The 25,753-nt window shown below is 36.5% G+C and overlaps 1 protein-coding gene across 5 annotated transcripts in view; it reads left to right on the top strand.

Annotated features, from left to right (window-relative positions):
• LOC128865909 (14-3-3 protein zeta) overlaps positions 1-25,753 on the top strand; it is a 57,531-nt gene that overhangs the window by 22,739 nt on the left and 9,039 nt on the right. For 4 of the 5 annotated variants that reach the window (XM_054106310.1, XM_054106308.1, XM_054106312.1 and 1 more), the window contains exons 2-4: positions 22,922-23,114; positions 23,177-23,290; positions 23,870-23,996. In XM_054106310.1, coding sequence (XP_053962285.1) covers positions 23,053-23,114; positions 23,177-23,290; positions 23,870-23,996 — 303 coding nt within the window. In that variant the 5' untranslated portion in view covers positions 22,922-23,052. Of the gene's footprint in view, positions 1-2,106; positions 2,552-22,921; positions 23,115-23,176; positions 23,291-23,869; positions 23,997-25,753 lie in introns of those variants that run through there. The other variant, XM_054106313.1, reaches the window with a different exon arrangement.

Genomic DNA, 25,753 nt, shown 5'->3' with positions numbered 1-25,753 from the left:
TAGACATGCATGTAGTTCGTGGAACTTTTGCAGGGGTTCATCGTTCATCTTTGTAATATATTAATTATTTATTTGCAACTGAGTTTATTTGTGTGGTTAACGTGAATGTTTTTTAAAGAATTTGTATTGAATATATTTTTATAATTTCTCTTGTGGAATATTAAAATAAAAATTCTTTTTTCTCATGCACTTGAAGTGTTGTTAAATTTGAATACATAAAATACACTATGTGTGGTCAAAGAATGATAGATCACAAAAACTTGGCCATCTGGAGTAAAATTGTGAGAGCAATTTTGACGCTGATATGTAACAGGGAACTTGACTGACAGCACAATTGTACCCGCTTATTGGGCAAGTATTTTTACCCTCTTCCAATCAGCCGTGGTTCAGATGGCAACGAAGTAACATAAGCAGTGTCTGAGTTGATTTTTATGTAGATGACAAACACAATCTCAGCTTTTGCCGACCTCTGTTGTGAACAAACTGCTGTTATATCCCTTGTCACAAATCAGCTGATCCCTTCATATTCGTTGAGAGCCGATTAGGGGTTCGATGTGAGCCACACCTTTACATGCTGCAAATCGTGCGTGTCGCTATTTTGAAATTTGTAAAAGAACACGTAGTTTTATTTTGAAAAGTTGTAATATTTTTATTCTAATAAAAAGTGTAGGCATGGAAGTTATAAGTTAAACATACTCTTAATGTTCAATAACTGGCCACCTCGTGACGCTAGTTCTTTCAACGAAAAGCGATGAAATAGAAAATTTATTAAATACATAGCTAATATGAAAAACCTTTTTAAATATACATATAATTGTTCTAGTACGCAAGTCTGCGATTCTCAACCGGCCTACGAGAATTCACGCTCTTGTAATAAAAATCGTGTAATCAAGTTCTTCCCCATATCAGTCTGAGCTTCCTATTTCAAGCCAAGCTCCTCCTGCGCACGCACTACAGGCTGCCCTGCTTATTAGTGTTTTGCAGTAAATTGTGAGATCAGTTGGTATACGGATTATTTAAATTTTCTCATATTTTCATCAAATTAACAGTTAACTAGAAATTGTTATAGCAAAGCACATCTTAATGGAAGTGATTAGAAGTCGCAATGAGTTACATAGTTGGATAGTTAATTGTTAGATTTTCTATAGTTGCAAGCATAAATCATTTTTTTTTATTACTGGTCTTGGCTTTTATACTTAGTTGGTGAAGATGACGCAGCAAATTTGCGAAAAATCTCTCACCATATAATGATTGCAGTAGCAACACTATTTGCTCGCTCCATTTTCGATTGCAGTTTTTTTTTTGCTGCAATTTATCAGCCGTTGGAAGCCCATAGCAACTCGTAGCTGTGCTGTGTTAATGCCACGCCATTGCGTAGGAACTCGAAAATCGAGTTATACGCATGAACGTACGTATGTACGTATTCACCGAATGCCAATGCTACGAAAAAATACAATCATCATGCACTCGATTCCTAATCGGGCACCAACTTGCCTTACTCATTGCAGTCGGTACTTTTGGTTTTTTGATTTTTCGCTGCATTTTTCTGCCTCCACACTCTGTACAAGCTACTTTATTTATGCTCTTGGATGTTGTCAATATTAAGCAGCGTGGTCCAGCTAGCATTGGTTGGCGTGCAGCTATGAATAACAGCGGCAGCAGCATATTCTGGATATGCTGCATTATAAGTGGTAGCCGCGGTGGTGCCGTTCAGTGTATATGTACGTCGTCGTCGCCGCTGCCGTCGTCGGCGACGTCAAAGCTGCAAAATAATCGCCCCCTTTGGCGCACATTCCCCACGCCACACTCAATCGGCCTGTATTATATATTCTTGCTGATTTGATTTTGTCTCGCCAGTACCAGCACGAGCTCATATCTCGTCCCAGCGAGTATAGCCCAAACGGCGCATAATCGTTGCTGGTAAAATTCTCTCTCTAACTCGCTCGTTTAGTTTTGGTTATGGTGCTCATTCGGCATCTCGTTGCTACTCACAACCACATTTCGTTGCTCTGTTGCCGAGTTTCGGTTCGTTTGCTTTTGATGCTTAACTTCAATTTGGCCAATTGGCGTGTTGGTAGTTAAGTTGCGGTGAGAAGCGTGTTAGCATGTTTCTTGTCAGTGTTGTGTGAACGCAAATAAGCAAATTATAAAGAAAAAGTCATTATTACCAAGCAACTTCTGTAAAAAAAAGAGTCACACGCTCACATACCCAATTTTGTTGCAGTGCGAATTTTTTCACATTTGAAGTGCAACAAACAATTGATTTAAGAAAGCAACAGAGAAAAAAATCAGCTACCAGGCATCAGAAAAAAACTATAGGTGAAAAGACGTGAAAACTTGTAAATTGTTTAAACGCGTCGATAGTCGCTAAGTCGGCTACAGTGTCTCGCAGCTCTGTGCCGCAGAATCTTTTCTTTTGTGGCGGATCGGTGTATAGCTAGCTACATACATACGTATATCCCTAATTCGACGTGTGTCAGCCGTTGAATCTTTTAGATTAGGAACTCTAAAGAATTGGAGAAAAACGCATATTGCGAACTACTATACACAGGTTGGTAGAGGTAATAAAAAAGTATCATATTTACATAAAATTTTTTTATTGGAGAACATGTTTTTACGCATCTGTCATTCAAAGAATGAAATGATATGAATGAAAGGTCGACATTGAGATTAATGTGCATATGGATATCTGTAAAAAAATTGATAATAGTTCACTTTATGATAAGTTCACTTTATTGTGACACTGGTTTGTTGTTTTTTTTAGTAGAAAACTTAATATAATGAGAGGGTGGGTTCCGGTACAATGCGCAATCAATTAGATTCTGTCTATACAAAAATAAAGCACAAGATAGAAAAGGAGATGTACTAGTGTAGAAATTCTCAGTTTTTCTAATGAAGATTTGTAGTTTTTTCTAAGCGTTTGCTAAACTAAATTAAACTAATGCCCGGTGGAGCTCTAATAGAGCTCCATTTCTTCATGTGCTATTTCGAAAACCCCTTGGGGCCCCAGTACAGAAAGTCATGGGGACTCCACGGCATTCAGTTTCCACACTCATAGCTTTATTTGCCGGTCATTGGACGATCGGAACACATGCGGAAAAGCCAGATTTACCATTTAACCCCCACTGCAGATGATGTGGGGACCTTTCAGAGAAGGAGATTGTTGAGCACTTTCTCAAATGTTTTGGTTTGGCAGCTAAACGATTAAGGTCACTGGGTGCTCCGTGCTTCGACAGCCTGGGGCTGTGCGCCAACCTAAATCTCATCTCTGGCTGGCTGTAGACATCTACCTGTTGGAGGTCTCAAAATGGTATCAAAACGGCGCTTTAGTGTTACTTGCGGAGTGCCAGAGTGGTACTTCAATCATTTCACTACCTACCTTCCTAATACCCGGTCAAAATGGAAAATAACAAAGTTTCGTATTGAAATTGTACAACTTTAAAAATAACAGTCTGATACATTTTCAAATTGGTCGAATAAATAATTAATAATAATTAATAAAATAAAAAAAATAATAATGTAATCTTATATAAATCTAAATCACAAAATCTTAATCACAAAACATAAACAAATAAATGGATAAATATTTTAATTGTTTTTTGCTCTTTTGTGATTATTTTTATACTCTGTAATTCTTAGTTTGTTTCTTTTCATTTGTTTATCCCACAATGGATAGTCACATCAAGCAATCAGCTAATCAACTATTTATTCTAGCCACTCCTGCACTTCGGCGACATGTCTACAATTTTTTTTATCTTCCGACATGTTAATCGATGTGTAGATACCAAGGGTGTGTTGCGAATCGAGTAAAAAAGTATGTGTTACGCGGCTTTAAGTATTCAGGGCATGCAAAATGTAGTGCAATATTAGTTTTGAACTATGTTTTCGTCGTGAATTCCATTTTTGAACGATTTTTTTAAACCGGAGGAGGAGCGTCTTATTTGTGCTTTTGAATTTTTCGTCTACGCCTATTTTCCAATTTGTGTGTTCCTATCATAAATATTAATTATGTAATGTTATACTATTTATTAAGCTGAGTATAAAGTGTTTTTTAGATTTGTTTCGACGATAAATTTAATTGGGCCCTTTTGAAGGTAATCTTATAACTCTTGTTGTTGTTGTAGCGGTTCATTAACTCCTCGTCACCTATTGGTAAAAAACCTTGATTAGCTCACTTCACCTGTCCTGACTTATAAAGAATGCTAGAAAAGGTGATAACGGGACTATACGCCAAAGTTGCTGGTGCGTTGTTCAAAATATTCGCGGTCTGGTGTTGTCTTGTTGGAACACCACACTCTTCTTATTCGTCAATCCCGTTTGCTTCTGGGCGATCGCTTCCTCCAGTCTGTGTAGTTGGTGACAGTAGGACTCCGAATTTGAATGTTTGGCCCAATGGGAGCAGCTCATAGTGTGTGTGTGTGTGTGTGAGAGAGAGAGAGAGAGAGAGAGAGAGAGAGAGAGAGAGAGAGAGAGAGAGAGAGAGAGTCGGACATATGTTGAGTATATAATATTCTAAACGCGATTGGGGCTTGGCGTTCGTTTGGACCGCTTCACAGTGGTTAATCTTTAGTTCTTGAGCAATGGAGTAAGCGCTGACGATTGGCCTACCATAGCGTAGGCTACTACATTTTCGAAGTTCATAATTCCTGAATGGAATTGTTGGAGCCCTTGCCACCGCTTTGCTTTTGTATTCGATACACTGTTTTGGGTTCACAAATCGCACACATTTTTTCGGCTGTCTGTTTCGACTTTTAACCTGGCTTTAGTGGACCCATTGGATATTGAACATACCAAACACACACTTTCAAAATCAGCAAACCGCCGTAGTATGAGTATACTACTGGAGACATAGCGAGATATGGCTCACCAAAACATTTCGCGGGAAATGGTTACAACTTTGTATTGCTTCTACTAGTTTTGCTAAATTATTAAACAAATTTATTTGCATTATTTTACTTGTATTATTCAGAAATATTTACATTGTCCTCTATATTTTATTAACTTACGAGTACTAACCGCCACTTCATTGCTCTACTCGTACACGCTTTAAAATTCACAAGCTATTATGTTCTATTTCTCAAAGCATTTCTAAAATACTGCCATTCTCTTTCATTCTATTAATAAATATTTTATTCAAAATTATTTTCTCCAACTGCTTTAACATATTTTCTTTGCTTTTGCCTTTGGTTATAAACTACATATGAAATGCATTCCATTACGTTGTATACGGCAGTTTCTATTGGTATTGGTGATAATTGTGCTGCAATGCGAATTTCTGTCGCCATGGGGACACAACTGTACTAAATGCTGCAAAAATAGACAATAGCAAAATATATTTAAAAAGCTTAATCAAATGATTATTAATAAAAGCGCCTAGCTCTTCATCATGTGGGAAAAGTTCTCAATTTCGATGTTCAAGTAGTGGCATTTTTAAAATAATAAAATAATTTATCATTAATGTTAAAATTGGGTGCCAGTTCTTGCGTTAAATTTAAGTGTCGTGTTACAAATTTACACTTCTTTTACTGTATTCATTGCTAAGCATTCTTAATTAATCATATTTTAATTTGTTGTATTCAGTCGTCCTTGAAAGAGATCACGTTTTTTTGTTTACTTAAGTAATTGCCTTAAATTTTATTTACACTTTGTATTTATTTGCTTTTGTTACTTGATATTTCTTGGAAATGGCTCCTTTAATCTTTTTCTGTCTGAACTTTGTGAGTTTTCTGTCAAAGTGCTTTTTGAACTCGTAATGGGATTACTATTTTTCATGGAATTCACAGATCTTCAAACAGAAAGGCAGACAAAGTCGACGAATTGCCACTTTCCTGCTCCATGTTTCAGCACACGTCCGCGTTCACATTCTCCTCCAACGCCCACGTTTTTCCGTTTCTATGCGTCTGCTGATTTGTTGATAGCGACTAGATTGGGTGGGTTGAAGAGAAGGTCGGTGTGCTTTTCTCTCTACCTATTTTTTTTTGTTTCCCCGTGCACATTTTACAAATGCGACTCTGTGTTCGTTCAACTTCTTAGCTACCTGTACGGCGGCGTTCGCCTTTTTCTCCACATTTCTGTCACTCTTGCACAATTGAGTTTAGTGTGTGTGTGTGTGTGCCGAAATTAGTTGTTCGAAATTGTGCTTCGGAGTGTGTGGGCTGTTGAACGAGTTAATTATGATGGTGGGCGGGGGAATGGTTGACATGGTTCACATCTGAATTATTTGTGTGACGGTACCTGTTCCTGTTTTAAGGGGGGAAGCTGGTCTAGAATTTTGAAAAAATCGAAAAATTTTTTTTTGTCTTAAAAGGTGCTTTAGGGTCTTAGAAATAATATACCAAATGCCCAAATTTTTCATTCGACGGCAGTGCCTCGCAGGTATGTCCCGAACGCTACTTACAACTTTAAACGCGTTTTTCTCGAAATCACTTTTTTCAAACTGGCCGAAGACATAACTCGAACAAATCTTTACCGATTCTTACGAAATTTTGACAATACATTCGAAATACCTTTCTCCGGAGACGTACGTAGGATTTTTTATTTATATTACATAGTTTTTTTTTTAATCAACAATTTTATGTCGTTCTTTATAGTGAAAATTGTAACTTTTTGTTCAAACGTGCACCATTTCGCGAAAAAACAAAATATCGAAAAAATCCTACGTACGTCTCTTTCTGTTGTTATATAGAAACTAAAAAAATTTTATTTTTTGATCCAGGACAAAAATTAAGGAGTTTACGTCTTCGGCAATGGACCCACTAGAAAAAAAGGCGCCTTAGGAGAACTGCTGGACAGCGGCCATTTTGAAATAAATTCAGACGAAAAATTTTGTATTTGTACCATGAAAGCTATATTATTAAACCTATTTCACAGATTTTCGATTGATTCCTTTGTTGAGTCAAAATAAATTCATAAAATATGCCCATTTTTTGCGCTCTAGACCAGCTTCCCCCCTTAAAGCAAGCACGTTTCTTCAATACATAGACTTTCAGTTCAAAATGGTTTTCGAAGCATGTTTTATATATACACTACCGGTCAAAAGTTTGGGTTCACTTGAAAAATTGTAAACAATTTTTAAATAATCATGATTTTCTTCGTCAAATATTTTTTAATATTGTTATTTTACAGAAAGTAATTGTGTTTAATACAAAATATGTTAACTTTTAAAGAAACCCGCAAGTATTTGTTCATATTTTCGATTCCTCGAAATATCCGCCTTTTGCTCGTATTACAGCATCGCATATTCTGGGCATCCTATCAATTAATTTACGCAAAGATTCTGCTGTTATTTGATTCCAGCAATTTGCAGAAATGTCCAAAGTTGTTTTGTATTAGTAGGTTGCAATTTTCGTACTTCTCTGTCCAACTCGCCCCACAGCAACTCGATCGGGTTACAATCCGGCGACTGAGGAGGCCATTCCATATATTTGAGTTGTTTTTGATTTTCTTTGGCTGCAATGTAATCCTGGCAAAATTATGAAGTGTGCTTAGGATCGTTATCCTGCTGGAAAACGAATCCGCTGCCCACAAGTCTTTTCCCACACGGAAAAGCGTACCGTTGAAGTATGTTGCGGTAGACTTTTTTGTCCATGATACCCTCAATTTGCACAATGTCTCCAACTTTGTCTCCAGCAAAGCATCCCCAGACTAACACTAACCCTCCACCATGCTTAAATGTGGGAATAACCCATTGGTTCATCTTTCGTTCGCCGACAAAACGACGAACATATTGGCGGCGTCGTTTGTGGAAAATTTCAAATTCGGACTCGTCTGTGAACAAGACTTTAGACCATTGTTCAGTTGTCCACTCTTTATGTTTTTTAGCCCTATTAAGTCTCTTTACTTTATTTTGCTTTCGAAGTAAAAGTTTTTTGGCGGCGACGCACCCTTTTAGGCCGTAGTTTCTTAGTCGTCGCTATACCGTCGAAACAGATACTGGAGCCTCGCGCGAGGAATTGAGTTGTTCGCGAATTTGAGGGGCTGTTAGAAAACGATTTTTTTTTGCTTACAACACATCTGAATTTATCCTCTCCTTTTGACGTAGTTTTAGGCCTCCCAGAACGATGACGACTCTGATTGCACCCAGAATCGCTCTTTCTTTGTAACGTTCTCATGACAGCAGTTTGAGAGACATTACATTTCGAAGCAAATTTTCGCGCTGAATAGCCTTCTCCACGTAGTGCTACAACGACTGCTCGTGTTTCTACACTAAACTCTGCTTTCCGACCCATTTTAAATAATCAAACAGGAAATATGTAGTTTTATTTAAATTTTAATAATTAGAAGATAATTTTTGTATAACGTCGACTTGTATGTAAGTGTTTGTAAAACAATTATTTTTTGGAATACAAAAAATTGTTTTACTTACCTTTTTGATAACAAAGATTACACCAACAATTAGAAATATAACTCTTGAAGCGAGTTTTGCAGCAATAAGATGTTACGCGTAACAGGCACTAGACGCACTGACAGAATGCAGCAAGTCATAACACGTTTATGCTTGATCTACGCGTCTCCCACAGTCACTTTGTAAACAATAACAATCTCCTAAACTCAAACTAGTAGCAGAACGCACGTTTAAAAAAAAAAACCACTAATAAACCGACTTGATTGTGTAAAATTCCAAAATAATGTAAGTGAACCCAAACTTTTGACCGGTAGTGTAGGTTCAATAATTTCTGTTACATTTAAATGCTGTGCCAAGTCCATCATACATAACGCGCGTAGCACATGCTTAAAGATGTTTTTTTTATTTTTATCTATTGGCCGTTTGGTTTTGCTGTCTTTATCACACTGTCGTGGGAGCTATTTGATTAGTTGTTCTTATTTTCCTTTTTTTTTACCAAATGGGAGTGAGTGTTCAATTTACGCCTCTGCAGTCGGCATCTAAGTCTATTTGCTCCTCCTCAACGTATCCGCCGTCCTTTAGATGCCTTTAAACTTTTTGATTATTTTCTCTTTTTTTGGCATTCATTTATTTTATATTAACAACTTTGCTCGTTTCACCTTTCTCTGCAGTTGGATGTGCATATATCTGCATATGTAGCTGTAATGTGTGCCTTCGCCTTCACCTAAATTTCACTTAGCAACGCCAATCTTGTTTTCATCCTTCTAAATTATTTTCGTTTTTGCCATTTTTATTTGCTCTTTCTTGCGTTTGAATTCTTATTTGAAGTTTTATTTTTCTTTCCAAATGAAAAATTGGCTAAGCTTCTTCATAAAGGCGTTGTCACGTTGTTGTAGCACATCTAGCATAGATATAATTTTTATTTATCGATACCGATGAATATTTGTATGTAAACTTAAACTAGAAATGAATCGAAGTTTAAAGTTTGAATGTCGCCTGACGAAATGATTTTACTGACCTGAAGCAGGCACAATTATTTTGCTGCAAAGTTAATAACTGCTATTTTTGCATTATTATTTTCCTGGTATTGCTTGAAATCTAAGATAAGTCCTTTTACTTTGAACCGAGGTTTATTTCAACGCAATTTATATTTTCCGCATTGTTTGCCTCTATCCTAACTCTTCTTTTTCGCGGCGCATGTAATTCAACTTTGTCATTATTTGTTTTTATATTGGCCTGCTGTTGTCTGTTGGCATTGCAACTGATTCTCTGTTCGCTGTTTGTCAAGTGGTTGCTTGCTTTTGTTCTTTTACGTGTCGGCAACTTTATGCCTCAAAAGTTCTTAAAGTCACCTTAACGTCGAAAGGAGTGAGGGGCGAAGTGTTATGTTGAAAGACTTTCAATTTCATTTTCGTCACCTACGCGACTTTGCGTCAGTGCGAAAAGGTTTGGTGCGGTGCATTGGGGTGTGTAGTAAAGGGCAAAGCGAAAAATTAATGTATTCGTCGGCACCTTTTTCATCTCTGTTCTTGTTTTTTTTGTACTGCGCCTCGAATCATTTCTGTTAAATTGTGTGCAATGGCACCTTCGCTTGACTGATTGTCGCTTCTGCTATAATTAGTGACGTAAGCATTAGAATAGCGGGTTTGGTGTTCGTCGAGCCGCTTCACCCGACTAAACTTGCCCTTGCCCATCAGTGGTGCCGGATTTTATTGTTGTTGCAATTTTCCGCTTCTGAAATGATAAACAAAATTTGATTGCCATTAATAATGCCACATATAGTCTTTTAGAATGGCATTATGCCACAATTTTTAATATAAATGCATACGTACATACATATGCAGCGCAGCCGTAAAAGCTTGCTAAGCTTTATGCTGTTGTTTTTTTGCAAGAACCTCCCTTTATTTGCCTATCGGTATTTGATTCTTTCTCCCTCTTTCTACGTCTTTTTTTTAATTATTTTTTCGTTATTTGGCATTCAATTTTTGAATGTCAAGTATGCAATTTTTAAGTACTCAAGCATATTTTCGTTGCACATTTGGGCATATCCGTTACTGTTGAATGTTTACACTTTAATGGGTTTGCTTATTTGAATTTTTGTATTTAATTCTTTATACCTATAATTTTTGTCATTTGCATTTAATTCGTAATTGTGTTTCTGCATGTGTGCATTACGTCAGAGTTTTTCAACAAATAAATTCCGCATTTGCTTGCTTTTGCACATTCACATTTTTTGTTGACGCACCAAAATTATTTTTCTTTGTTCTTTCCATTTACTAAACCTAATTGCAGTTGCTGAAAGTAAATACTTATATGCACTTGTCGGATATTTTTTAAGTTTTGGTGAAAAGTTTGATCGCGGATAATTTTTTTAATTATGAAATACTTGTCAAATGAAAAATGCCAAAATAAAAATAGAGCTATGATAATCGCAAACTTGCACTTCACTGAGAGGGGTGAAAACAATGGCCATATTTCGAAATGGTAATGCAAGGTTAAAGGTCGAATGAATATATGGACACACTATAGAAATCAATGCAGTACCTTTGATCTGTTATAGCTCTAAATCTAGTAAACAAATAGACTACATTTTTGGGATTGTAAAAACTCGTATTATCCCAGAGTTTAAAAAAATTTTGGCTAATGTCCATTTAGGAATGCTTTAAATATTGCACTACTTGCACAAAAATCTACTCGAATAAAAATCTATGAATTGAAAAACATTTTTTCTTGGGAATTTACTTTTTTTATCATAGCCGTTTTTTTTTTATTCTGTGTATATTAACCCTTTGCACTCGGAGACCATTTTCACATTTCCGTGCAACAACTCGATAATGATATATATATTCTATCATCAAATGCGTTTTTAGTTAAAAAAAATAAAACATTAAAATATATAATTTTTGCATGAATTTATTGAGAAAATTTATAAAATTTCACATCTTATAGTTTTATAGAGTCTGCATTTCGAATTACCGAAATAAATGCTCATGCCAGCAGTGCTGGCATTCCGAGTGCAAAGGGTTAATAGAGCAAATACTTTTCAGTAACCTTATTATTCAATGAATTTTAATTGTTCTCAACAATTGAAACACGACGAATCACTCTACCGGAACTGTCTTGACAGCTCACAGCATAGATATTTCTTACATTTATTTCGCATAATACAAATCCAAAAGAAACATCAAGATGTAGAGAAATCATGAAGTAGTCCACAGAGAAAAGCGTTGGTGGCTAGAGAGCGGCAGAGAGGAAGAGAGAGTGCTTTAATTCGAAGCAAAATAACATCCACCCACTTGCAGACATATTTATTACACACGAAAATTTACTTATGCATAAATTTGAATTTGCATACATACATATGTATGTATGAAAGTAAATTATTCGTTATGTATGTATGTAGGTATCTCCATACATACATATATAGGTACATGAATAATTATGAGCAACTCACGTACGTACAAATGTGTATGTGCCGTATTTGGGAGTGCGCGCTCACTCACATTCCACAGGCATTAATTCGACACATTGTCGTCGTACGCGTTCGTACGCGTTCGTACATCCGCACTGCTATTTTTGACGGTTCTGACAGAAGCAATCCACAGCATACAAATTAACATTAACGTTTCGCATTTTCAAATTATTCATTATGAGTGAGAAAACAAATTGGTAATTGATTTTATGTAAAGGTTTAATGATAAATTGTTAGACAATAATTATTTACATATTAATATATTTTATACACACATATGCTTACGTTTTAATACGAATGTTATGTGACTTATAGCCACAAAAAACGAATAGCCATAGCATTTTAATGAACACCAATACGCACGCATAAAGCAAGGCGCAAAGAATTTGTACATTTTTTGTATTTCTCTGCCTAGGTCGTCGTTTGTTTCTCGAACGTGTGTATGCAAACTAAAATGGCGAACAGATCGTGCGTTGTTTTGAATAGTGGTGGCTACTATTAGTTGCGATCGGTGCAGTGGGGCGCGCTGAGCATGTGACTGTGTGTGTTTAGTTAACAACGCTGCAGCAACTGGATGTGCTGATGTTGAGTTGGTTTTCTGGCGCCGCGCATGACTTACCGGCCGGCCTATTGTCCAATTGAATGAACGACCGCTCTGACTTTAGTTGGAATGTAGATGGCGATGAAGAATAATATCTCATGTTAGCCCCTTAGTTTTGAGAAAGCCATTGAACTTGTATTTTTGCGCCCAAATTTGGCGTATGGTATTATGTTTTTTTACGAATGCCGATTTTTTAATTACAGTGTACTCTCGCTTTAGCGGACTGAAAAATTTGTGTTCGCTTATGGGGAGGTGAGAGAAAAGTGTAAAAAAGTTAATAATATGTTATGGGAGGGTTTCGGGGGGGGGGGGTTTCGTTCAAGAGAAAAAAAGTTTTTTTTTTAATTCTTAAGGATTTGTTGTATGTACTGAATAAGGTGTCCGCTTAAGAGAGGTGTCATTTAGGACAGAGTACACTGTATGACTTTTTTATTATGTTTTCAAGCAATTTTTTAACGAAATTTTTCTTCATTACACCGATCTACAAAATGAACTTAATTTGTCACATGCACTTTGGTTTGGTAAAGTAAATTATAGTAAAAATAATTCATTTCGATTTCCTAATGTGGAAAAAAAGTGTAGAAAAAATTTGGCATATTTGTTTGTAACAGGGGCTATAAATTAATTTATAAAAGTAATCTGAGAACTACAACTTGAAAGTATATTTTTCAAAATTAGAAATTATGATTTTCCGGAATGTTTAACCTGAGGATGGTTTCTTGCAAGCGTCTCACAAAAGTTGTTTTTGTTAAAATTGTACATCTGTCTACTTGACAAATGTCAAAGATGACATAAAATAGGTACCATTAAGGAAGTAATCACTACTTACATCTAGCTGTACGCTCAAGCAAATTCTTATATAATATTTCAGTATTTTTTAATTTTACTGTGTCATATTTTTTTGCCATTTACAGTATTTAGGAAAAACAATTTATAGCAAATTACTGTTAATTGCTTAAGCTCGAATCGAGAGCAAAATAAAAACAAGAACAACATTTACTATTTTTTTTTTACAAAATTGCCCTGAAGCGGCTAATTAGCTACATACGATATGTTCAAGTTTCTTGTTGTTGTTTTACGTTTAAGCTAAGCAAAATTGAATGAATTTCACAAACTTGAAAAACAGTTGCATTTTTCGCATTTTTATACTAATCACGTTGATGACTAATTGTATGGCCGTTTTACTGAATATTTAGAAAACCGAAATTAAATTGGTCGCCAACTGTTTGTGGCGCGTTTTGAGCTGTTGAGCTGTTCAGAATGACACTCAAAATTGGCGAACCGAAATATTCGCAAGGTAAAGTGATTTGATTGACTTTGATTTTATCGAAAGCGACGTACAAATGTATGTATGTGGTAGTCGAAAAATAAGTATGGATTATTTGTAAAATACGTATGTATGTATGTATATATGCATGCACATATGTATACTTCCTCTTTCTGGTATGACTTATTTGTTGGCTTTTCGCGATTTTTTTGCTCGCCCACCGAAATTGATCATGCATGCAGGCGAATGCTGTTGTGCTCCTCATTGCTCAGCTTAATTTAAAATGAATTTGTGCATATCAACGTACGTACATATATGTACGTATATTTTTATGTGTGTAAATTTATATTAAACAGAGCAATAACCGACAACTGACTGACTGCGCCTGCCGCTGGATGACTCAACTGTGAATACTGTAAAAGTGATTGCTGAAAGAAATGCTGTTTGTGGAAATTACGTTGCCTCAATGGCACTCAGACACAACGCTGCCGCTGCTGCTGCTCTATGCCTCATTGCTCTGCTTCAATGAGTTAATGTAATTTCCGATCTACGTTTTTTGATAGTAAAATATGTGTGTGCATGTGTATGTGTGCACATATTGTGAGTATGTGCCATTCGCAATGCAGCGAGATGCGAAATATGCTTCAAAAGAGGGGTGTGGAAAATGGAAAAATATTAAAAATTAACAACTAACTTATTATTATTTGCAGCGTCTAATTGTTGAGTTTCTTTCTTTGCTGAAACTTGCAAAAACAACTTTTTCTTGACCGTTTCTGATCCGACACTTTGATGAACGCGTGCGTAGGAGTTTCATAGATTAATGCGCTGGAGTATTCGCATTGTACTTATAGGAGGACATTTTTCGAGATGATGCGCTGAACGGAAGTTCGTTACAATAAAGTAATGGTGCGCTGTTTACTATATTCAACCTTTTTGGCTCTATTTTCCGTAGGAAAAAAAAAGGTCACATACCTTAGATGATGAGCCATCTGTCGATTAGCGTCGCTCCATATTCACATAGACTCTGAGCCAAATTTTATTTACTCACCTCACTTCGGAAGTAAGTTTTGTAAAGAGTGCACTGAACAGGTGTTGACAGATATCGCTATAGATAGTTCTTTAGGTAAAATACATTACAAAATTAAAAAAGAAAAGTAGTTAAACACCACTCGTGTGCTGGAATATCTTCATAACTCATAAATTCGAAAATCACAGCTGCAAAGTTTTTAATTTACTATGTCTCCCTAAACCTGCAATGCCGTTGCCGTAGCCGTAACCATTACTATAGCCGCAACATTACAGCATTTGTCGATTAGTCATGACGTAGCCATAAACAGCTGATATTGAAGTAGGATTTAATGACAACATTGCATTTTGTTATACAAACACGGATAATTTTCCACTAAGTCAATTAATTTTTCATCGTTCATTTGTAAAATTCAAATTTTTATCGCAAATATGAAAACAAATGTAAAGTATTTCGCAGCTGCTTATGGTTACGGGGAAAATTAATATAATTGGTTATGGCATTACGGTGTTATGGTGCAGCACTTATAATCGTTTACAGTGATGCGCACATGTTTGATCAGGACAGCTGATTGCTGTAGTTACTTACGGCTAAGGTACGGCATCTCTAATTTTTATCTCATTCCCAAGGCAGTTGGTTCTACTTTACCGGAACTACTCGGATTTGTATCTGGCCAAGAGCTCACTCAGCCGTATTCCTCAAACATTTTCGGGGAATTTTTGTGATGTTAAAACGGGAGACATCAACTCATATATTGAGATACTGTTAATAATTATCGCTTAAAAGAAGAGCTGTAGGTCATTGTCATATTTAGCTACAATAATTTTTTGGTTTATGACATTCTTCCAGCAAACGAATGATATTTTTTTTGAAAACATCTTTTAACACATTTTACTATTAAAAGTACTGACTAATTTTATTTACTAGAAATATAATTATGAATAATTATTATGAATACATTACGAATGTTAGGACTATCGGCCTTTACTCACTAGTTTTGTTTTGCTATTTCGCTTTTGTGGTCCCAAATATAATTATTTTTATGTTAGTCCGCTTTTTTTCAAATGCTGCTGTATACATTTTCAATTACATGTTGAACACTTTTGTATGTGACCTATTAGCGTTCCGCTCTCCGTGCTCCGATTTCTCTTTGCTGTCCCTCATTTGCTTATACTATTTTTTTTGCCATTCGAAATTGATTCGTCTGGATTTTTCTGCATACACGCTGCATTGCGTCGTTTTTCATTTGCCAGCTACAACTTCTACAACTACTCAACATCCACATATGTACGAGTGTATGTCTGTAGGTATGTATGCACGAGCATTTTTATTCGAATAGATGCTTGCTTGCCTTGGTTTTGCATCATTCGTTCGCTTGCTCGCCAGCCGGCAAATTTGTTGGCCGTTTCGCCGGTTGGCCAAGTGGTGGTGTCTGCGCTGAGCGAAGTTGGTTTCGGCAGTTCCCTTTTTAAAACTTGCTAACAACAATGTTAACTAGCAAAGTTGCATTCATTAGTGGTACACATACATGCATGCATTTTTGTCTGCTTCATTTCCCATTCGTATTTGTATTTGTAGTTTTTCATGTTGCGGAATTTTTCCGATTTTAGTTTCTCTTCATATCGTTGTTTGTTGCACAGTTGCTTTGTTGTTCCTTTATACTGCATTATTTGCTTTTTACTTGTGGTTTGTTGAAAGTGGTCGCACCAACAGCAAAATGAGTCATCCAATGCCATCGCCATCTGGGGCTATGTGTGCTACCAGTGTGTGGCGTCACGTCATGTCGCCGGAGCACTGCAGCGTCGGCTGTGGTGCCACAATTTTTCTTGTACCAGCCGCAATTTTAGTAGCCTTGTATGTACGTGCTTTGTTCCAGCCAGGCGGCAATACCCCATCCCACCTCATTCATCAGCCAGCTAACTCAGTTGCTAAGTAAGCCCTACCGTAAATTTTCTCACTGCTGCAGCGGCACTGCTTTGTCGCAACTCGATTTCCATGCATTTTTTTTTGTTTTTCAATGTATGTATGTGTGTGAGTCTATTTTGGGTTTTCCATTTCTATTTCTATCTCTGCAGCTGCATATAACAAATCAACGCATACTTAAATAGAATAACGACATGGCCCTAATGGCCCTAATAGGTGCTATGCCATCAGAGTAGTTTCGTGTTGTGGCCTCTGTGTGCCAAGTGAGCGTCGTTTTGCAGACTTTTTTTATGCACAACGATTCCAGACTCGTATTTCGCCCTTTGACTGATTGCCTTCGCTACTGTTCAGTCTTCATTTTTGTTTTATTCTGTTCCTTTGTACGTGAATGTATTTGAAGAGTACCTTTTTTGCATAGAACTAATGAATTCCATTATAGTTCGCGTTATCTAATTTGCCAATTATATTTGGCTTGGGGCGAGGTAGAGCCTTTTTGGAACGAAAAGAAAAAGCTTAAAGGCATTTACCTGTTTTCGTGTATGTTTTCAAGTACACCGCCGTAACCAACGGCTGTCGGTTCTACGTTACCGGAATGTTTATGCTGCTACAACAGCAACATCAACGTCATTTACTGCAAAATGCACTTTTTCGTCTTTAAAAATAGCCATCATTATTTTGTAATTCAATAAAATATTTTTTAATTCAATAAAATATGTACCTATTAGAAAACACAAGAAATTCGCACAACAAAATTTAGCAATTTTAATTCACTTTATAATAAATAAAATATTATATGAAAAATAAAATAATATTAATTAAAAATTTATATTACAAAGTGAAGTGTGTGAAAACTCGTTTGTTGATTGCTTAAAGCTTTTCATGGAGTTTATTTTGTATTTGAGCCGTAAGCCCTGGCAGCTAGTGCTCCTTTTTTTTTTTTGTAAAATAATAATTTATTGTTATTTTCCATATATTAAATAAATAAATATTTTGTATTTTTTTTTTTTTTGTATTTTTTATTTTTTACAATATTTCAAATTTTTCCTTCATTTTTGCTGCCTGTATTCCGTTTATTTATGTACGTACATACTTACGTTCCCACTTTTAAGTGCTACCTTGTTTTTCCATTATGACTGCTTGTTTAATTTGCGCGAAATTGGCAAATTTTGCGTATCTGTTTATTTTTCTGGCCTCGCGTACCATTAAAAACAAATGGCTGCCGAAATATTGTACGTGAAATATGTTGGGGAATGTGTGGTGTTAGCGTACACTGCAAGAAATTTTACAAATATAATTGAATTAACAGAATTTGAAAGTATTTTTTTAATGTAAAATATCAAGTTGGGAGCAAAACTAACAATAAAAAGGTGGCCTAATTTAGATTAGATTACTTCGAGGTTTGCACTTCGACCTCATGGTCTTTTGTGCAATCTACTCATCGCAGTACGCCATCCAGACCCAGTTTGCTTATTAAATTCAAGATAGAGCTGAGTTGGATTGAGCTTATGTGCCCCATTTCTGGGTGCAGGTGGCCGAGATGTCTCGAATCTTCTTCCCGCAATAGCGCTGCATTCAAGGAAAAAGTGTATTGGCGTCTCCTATGATTGGGCGCAGAAACGACGAGAATCAGCATAATTGGTTTTGTCGTTGTTGGCATTTTGCTTTCGCCCCTTATTTTTAGGCTAAATTTGAAATAAAATGGATTATAAAACGAAAGCAAAAGTAAAAAATTTGAAGAAAGAGGGATAAAATGAGGAAAAAACTCTTATTCCCATTTTAAAGTGTCGTCTTTTAAATATTGCAGACAGCAGAACTCTTTTACTGCTTTAACAGGAAAATAGACTAAATGAACGCTTCAAAACTGACTATAAGCGAGTTGTGTTCATTTTATTAATTTTTTTTGTGGTGGTTCCTTTGTGTTTGTTCGTTGTGTGCTATAAACCGTTTTGTTGAAAACTGAACAAAAAATAAAGGTCACAACTAATTTTACAATTTTATTATATTTTGTGATCAATATTTTCACACTTACGTGCACGAGTGTAGAACCTCATTTTGGACTTTTATATGGAATATTGATCAATGAGAACTTTGATGCACATATGACAGCGCGCAAGCTTTTTAATAAATCAAAATTCAGCAGCAAAATTGCTTATTTATTTAATCTGATATTTGATTAAATAGTGCAAAGGAAAACAGCACATCAATAATCAATCAAATAATTTATATATTGAGTGGAAGGTGGCAGTCGTGAGTGCTTCTGCGACGCAGCACGCGTATCGACAAGTAATCCAATGATTTGGAGTTTGATCACGATTTCGCAAAAGAAACATAAAAATAAATATAAATGGGAAATGATTATGTCTGTCATGGAAAAGCTTCTGTTCTGCCCTCAACGTACTGTTGAGGGGTCTCTGAAGAGAGGCTGCAAGAGTGACTTAATACATTTTTTTTGTGCTGGGTAAAACATTGATTGCGATATCTATTAATAGTATTTCATTAGATAGAAATTAGTAGTTGTTGTTGTTTTAGTAGCATAAACGTTCCCCATACATGCACGGAAAATGGTGTTAGAGTGACAAACCTTGACCGTACAGGGTTGCCCACATTCGACGGACCCGACGTATTTCGATGACTCTTTGGGCCCATTCCAATCGACGAGGCTTGCCCGCAGGCAACAATCTTTGCGTCAATTGAATCTTATACGGGAATAAATGCAAAGCCGGATAATTCGTTGTAAAGTGGTCCGAGCAATTTTTTATACGCATTTTGAGTTTTCACAATTGACTTCTTTTGTTGAATGTAAATTTAAACAATTTGGGAGCGCTCGCATGACGTGTACTGTTCCATGCTTGGACTGACGCTTCCAACGCGGTATGTCATTAAGCGATCTGACGTCTCTGTCAAAAGATACAGGGTTGCCAGGTTGTCGGCGAATATTGGCAATCCTGTATATAAATTTGGGTCGTTCCGGTAACACAGAGCCGACGCCGATAAAAATTAGTCGTCACTTTTACTTAGGTAGGCATAGTGAATTGAAAACTTTGGAGTCGTTTTTCTCGAATTTTTGATTTTTTAAGTAATGACTTTCTTTCAGTAAACGGCTGGGCCATATGCACAATGTAATAGGTACCACCATGAACTGGTAAATACCCCACAATATGGTTGGTGTCACTCAAATCTCTGTGTATTTTCTAATTGAAATAATACGCCAATATTTGTTTCGCTATTTATTTTATATGTATGTATGTATGAATTTCAGTGTTAACACATTTAAATCTGCAGCCAAAATTTATATCTTACATCAACTCGCGAGTTGTTTAGCATATTTTTAAATTTTGTGTGTACCTGCAGATTTATTTGATTATTCAGTTTTTTTTCTTTTCTAATGTTTGGTGCTGTTCATTCGGTTGCTCTCCGTGCTCTTAAGTTTGTTTGATTTTCTTGTCCATATTCACGGATATTTTTTGTTGTAGTCTCTTCTATGAGTTGTTTAACTGTGTTTTATGACTTACTCATCCGCCTTGGTTACAGTTTAAAAGTTGAACTACGCAGTTACTTATTTAAAATATTTGTTCGGTTATGCAAATACTTATCAGCTACGTCAGTACCACTACTGAGATTATGCAGTACTGATTACATACTAAGTATGTATGTATGTGTGTATGTACGTATGTAGGTACATATCACCACCACTATCCTTATCGGGTGCTGAAATATTCGATGAACATTCGTTTGTTAACTGGAAATTTGTCAATTAATACCCACTTGCCACCAGAAATTACTTGTAAACATTAATTTCGCTTTTAATATTCGATATAATTTTTAAATATGTTTATATCTGTGTATGCGCATATATTTTAATTGGCATTAACTTTATTTCACTTTCAATTGTTAAACTTTTTGTAAACTTTTTCTGCATTTGCAAAAATTGCAATTAGCGGCCACCTCGCTTTCGCCAGGCTCTCATTTGCTCGTTGTCGCTTCGATTATGTGTGTGTGTGTGTGTGTGTGAATGTATTTCGAGCATAGTTGAGTAGAGTGAAGTTGTTTTTAATTGTAGTAACTTTTTGCGAGCGCTAAAAAAACTTTTAATTATGTTATAAAGTTTGTGTCTGTGCGTTGCTTGGTTGCCGCCCATAGCAGGAGCATTGAAAATTGCGTGCTATACACATATGCACGTATGTATGAATGTAGGCATGTATGTAACTAAATGCAGCAGCGAACTACGCGTGCGAAATTATTTTCTCTTGCATTACTAAAGTTTTCACTTAAAATGAATTCGTTCTATGTATCGCTTAACTCTTTTAAAGGTCAACTGGGCGGTGTAACAACGCCCTTATCATATCAGCATTAAACCTTTTTGATGCAAATCAAATTTAATTTGGTGTCGGTGAAAAAAGTAATATATGTACACATACATACGCATGAAAATGAAAGCAATGTCGATGCTGCTGCACTAATTAAGGTCACAGCTTTTATTATATTGTTATTTGACGTTCATTTTGTTTAAAATGTTCTCCAGTGTGCCGCCTTTTTCTGATCTATGGCATGTGTAAATATACGCACATACATACTTACGCATATGCATCTATGTATATACTATATATGTAAATTGTGTTTGCTAGCTTACGCTCCTATAAATTGGCCGCTCCCAACCAACTTCATGCTTCAGCTGCGCCCCCAGCATTTCCTTTAAAAGCCTTGGTCATAAATTGTGAAAAACTAAAAAATAAGATAACAAACGCCGCGCGTACCAACAACACAACTTTTTTGTAATCTTGCTCTTGACGTCCCGTGATTATGCAATCGCTTTCGCATGCCCTGATAAATGGGTGTGCATACACTTGTACATGTGGATGTGTGCAGAGTTTTGCTGATAAGCTGCTTGAGTTTGCCAGCTGGTTGGCGAACAGTTGCCGTGCAGCTCGCCCTATATTCATTCCTTGTAGGCTGTGGTCTTCCAGCGGTGAGTGTTGTCGAGTTCCTCTCGTTGTTTGAAGTCTTGCAGAGTTTAAGAAAATTAAGCAATTCGTTTTGACCAGTAATTTTTGGAACCCCATTTTCAAATGACTTTCGAAGTTTGAAAAAGAAAAATTAGACCTAAGAGCAAAGCTTCGTGGCGCTGATAGGATGTGGTTGTTGTTGTTGATGTATCAGCGTAAACATTCCCCATACATGTACGGCGTATGGTGCTGGAGTGACAAGTGCGTGGCCGGATATAAATACTGACCACTGTCGTGGGAATGCTGATGGCATACCGGTAGCTGTTGATTTCCAGAACGTCACTGCGTATAAAAGTGTATTGTTGACGCTTGCTGTGACGATATGTGGAAATAAGTTGCCATAAAAATCCATAATGCCATAATGGAGCAATTAGATGTTTTGAAGTTATATGAAAATGATAATGAAAAATGTGAAATGTAAGAAACTAGTAGCGTTTTGCCCACGCCTGCAACTTGGAATTCTTCGGTCCATTCAAGTCATTTCGGGCAATTTATTTACAATAAAGTTAAAATTGTGAGTAATGTTTAGTGTACCATAAGGAACATTTTAATTTGTCAAAGTTTCCCCTTCGTGGTGAAATGAAAATTCTGGCACATATTTTTTCTTAATAATACTAAAGTCATTAAAAGCTATAACACTTGAATGTTCCTTGTTGTTGAAAAATGCCGCACTGCAGTGTACTTTAAATAATTGCGTGTGCCAGTCACGCACGTAATTAGACGTTGGCGGTCTGGCTGTGATCCTTCTGCATTTCAAGGCCACGCTAAGATATGTTCGCCATTCGACATTTAAAGTAAATAAGTACAACTGGCGGTGGTTTATTTGCTGTATACTTTTGAACTCCTTACACAAAAACTTGCGGATTTGCCTGTCACTCCCTCAAAGCGTAAATTGCGCGTATTCTCTGCGGCGTAATTTATGCCGTTGCTCCCGGGTTTTGTACGCTTTTAATTATGAATTTCTAATTAGTTTTATGCAAATTAATATGATCGCTTGTATGCAATATTCCTTTGTTCATTTCTCCTATCCGTGCCACATTCGGGGAATTTTTGTTGTTTTGTGTCGGGAATTTAAAGTCTGAAAGCTTTTGATCTAAGCTTTTAAGTGGGTTTATTTCTGTGGAAGTGCATGGATCGAAAAGGAAGGTTGCATATTCATATTTGAAGAAGTGTGGAGGTTTTGTGGAAATTAAGTATAATACTTTGCCTAAAATGAAATCTTTGTTTCTTTTTACCATTCTTTTACTAATTACGTTGTAATTTCATTTGAATTCTTTCTTACAGATAGTCACACTGTGAGCGGCGCATTCAGTTTTAGAAACCCTGCGTTGTAATCTCTCTTAGCGGTTTGATAGGAAAACCCAGCTTCAGTTTTTTCTTTAAGCTCTTGGTAAGCAAGCAAACAACACAGCAAAATGTCTACAGTCGACAAAGAGGAATTGGTCCAAAAGGCAAAATTGGCTGAACAATCTGAAAGGTGAGTTGGTATAAGCAAATACAAACATTATTTATTTAATAATAATCATTTAACGTTTTCAGATACGATGACATGGCTCAGGCTATGAAGTCAGTAACAGAAACCGGCGTTGAACTGTCAAATGAGGAAAGAAATTTACTCTCCGTTGCATACAAAAATGTTGTTGGTGCCCGCCGGTATGTACTGCTTTTTTGCTTAGCTTTTATGATTTGATAAGATAACTGAAATACAGTTAGAACATAACATGATTTGATAGTGTTTCATGGCTTATCATTGTGCTCGTACGAATTTAAATGTCCATTGGTTACCCTTTTAATAAATTAATAGATAAATATGGAGCTCGCGAGTTGAGATGTGAAATAATTTAAGTGTCACATATTTTAAGGCTACGTAGATTAAGCCACAGTGATATCGCATTTGTATTACAAAAGAGCTTTGCGTTGAACAACAAAGTGTTGCGTTGTTTTGGACGCATCCTAGCACAAATTATCGTATTTCTCTGTGTGACGGCTATTTTTGTGCACACCTGCATTATCACTTTTTCGATGTAGAAGTACGATTTTGATCCCACAATCCTCTGATTGGTCACGCACGCAAATTGCCTTTTAAAATTCATAAAAATGTGTAAATAGTAACATTTCTACTCTTTTTTATAATTATTTGATAAGCTCGACTTGAAAATATCAACCAGCTTCAGTAGTTCTACACTTATTTATATATTATATCTTTATACTTTATTTATTTGTTAATTTCAGCTCCTCATGGAGAGTAATTTCATCAATCGAGCAAAAAACTGAATCCTCCGCCAGAAAACAGCAGCTCGCCCGCGAGTACAGAGAGCGTGTGGAGAAGGAGCTTAGGGAAATCTGTTACGAAGTTTTGGTAAGTTTATTTCAACATTTTTCTGAAAGAAGTAGACAGCGAATGTTAGTACAGTTTATAATTAATGCAAAGTACCATTAAGTGCAAGAACGCCCATTTGGAAACTTTCGTGGTCACACATGAAAATGTAATTTACGATTGCCAGAATGCCAGGTCATTTACACTTAATTGTGAATTGCCTTCTTCTATTACAAAATAAATCGTGTATTCACGCATTTTACGATCTGTGTTGTAAACAATGCATGACAGTTATTGAATTAGCCCATTTGACACCCCGACGATGCCTGAGAGTAATTGTCCATTGGCTTACCAGCAGCGTTCTTTTTATTCTTGTTTAATGAATCGTATTGTCTGCATTAAGTGTGATAAAAAAATAACAAATGTCTGAGACATTTAGAAAAGTAATTGAAAAAAAACTAAAAGTCCCTTTTAAATACACAATTTTTGCCAATAATTATTAATTAATTGCCGGGCCGGCTGAAATAGGTGCAACTCTTTATATCTAACGGATGAAACGTTGTCCATAGTCACTTGTGAATTACTAATAGGTAGGGAAACCATCAGCATGGTAAATGCAATTGCAGATCCTGACTATATGCGAACTAAGCAAACAGGTTGAGATTTAATAGAGAAGTTACAAGAAACATGGTAGAGGTAGAGGTCATTGTTTAATAGGCAGCCTCGAGAGAAGGTTGGAACTTCCTTACTACGATTTTTGTAGGAGCTGTCTTAACATGGCAGAGGAAGAGGTAATCAAGACACCTCCTATATGCGTGTGAAGGTTTAGCCAGAAGGAGACTTCGCACTCTTGGTTGTGCGTTCATAACAAATGTAGCGGATATAGCGCATCTAAAACTGGCGAAGCTTTGCTCGTTTATAAAAGCCACAGAATGGTTTAAAAAGGAACCCATAGTGTAAGGAAAAGTTCCAGCCGTACCACAATGGAGCTACGGCAGGTTGTTGTTGTAGCAGCGTAAACATTTCCCATACTTACATACGGGGAAAGCTGCTGGAGTGACAGTCCTTGGCCGGATATAAATCCGGGTCGTTTCGATAACGTAGAACCGACTGTCGTGGTGTGTCATTACGACAACCACCCCATCTACCTACCCAGCATTGCCCAAATTTGCTCACATTTGAATTTCTATAGCGCCCACACAGATGGGCGTGAAGATTTTAAATTTTGTGTAGAAAATATAATACAATTCCAAGTGGAAAACAAACGGGGTTTTTAATTAGTTAGCCTTTTCATATTTTTGTTGAGCTATCCGTAAATTCTCTAAATGAAATGAAATAATCGTCGTATCATCATCATCATCATCATGTAGCGATTACGGCTCAGGGTGAGCTTTAGCTTCATCCACAATACTCTTCCAATCTGCGTGCTTCATCCATAGATTTCCAGCTATTAACTCGTAGCTTTTTCCGGTCGGCTATAACTTGGTCAAACCAGACTAACCTTGGACTTCCTCTGGTCCGGGTCGCTAGGGAGTTTGTTGTTAAAAAAATTTTTTGAGGGAGGCTGTCTTCATGTACACGGTGTGTTATAACCATCGAAGCATTTGGGATTTAATGTGTTTAACGACATCTTCTCCCCGACATGAGTTCAGCAACTCATCGTTGTAGCTCGAACACTCTTAGGCTTTTTCCGCCTTTGCTTGCCATTGTCCAGCACTCGTGGCCGTACGACAGCACTGGCAGCATTTTTGACTGGTAGAGGCGGACTTTACATTCGAGTATTAGCAGTTTAGACTTCA

Source organism: Anastrepha ludens, chromosome 6 (assembly GCF_028408465.1).
Source record: "Anastrepha ludens isolate Willacy chromosome 6, idAnaLude1.1, whole genome shotgun sequence".
In the NCBI taxonomy this organism is placed as follows: domain Eukaryota; kingdom Metazoa; phylum Arthropoda; class Insecta; order Diptera; family Tephritidae; genus Anastrepha; species Anastrepha ludens.
This window is presented reverse-complemented; position numbering and strand designations above follow the sequence as displayed.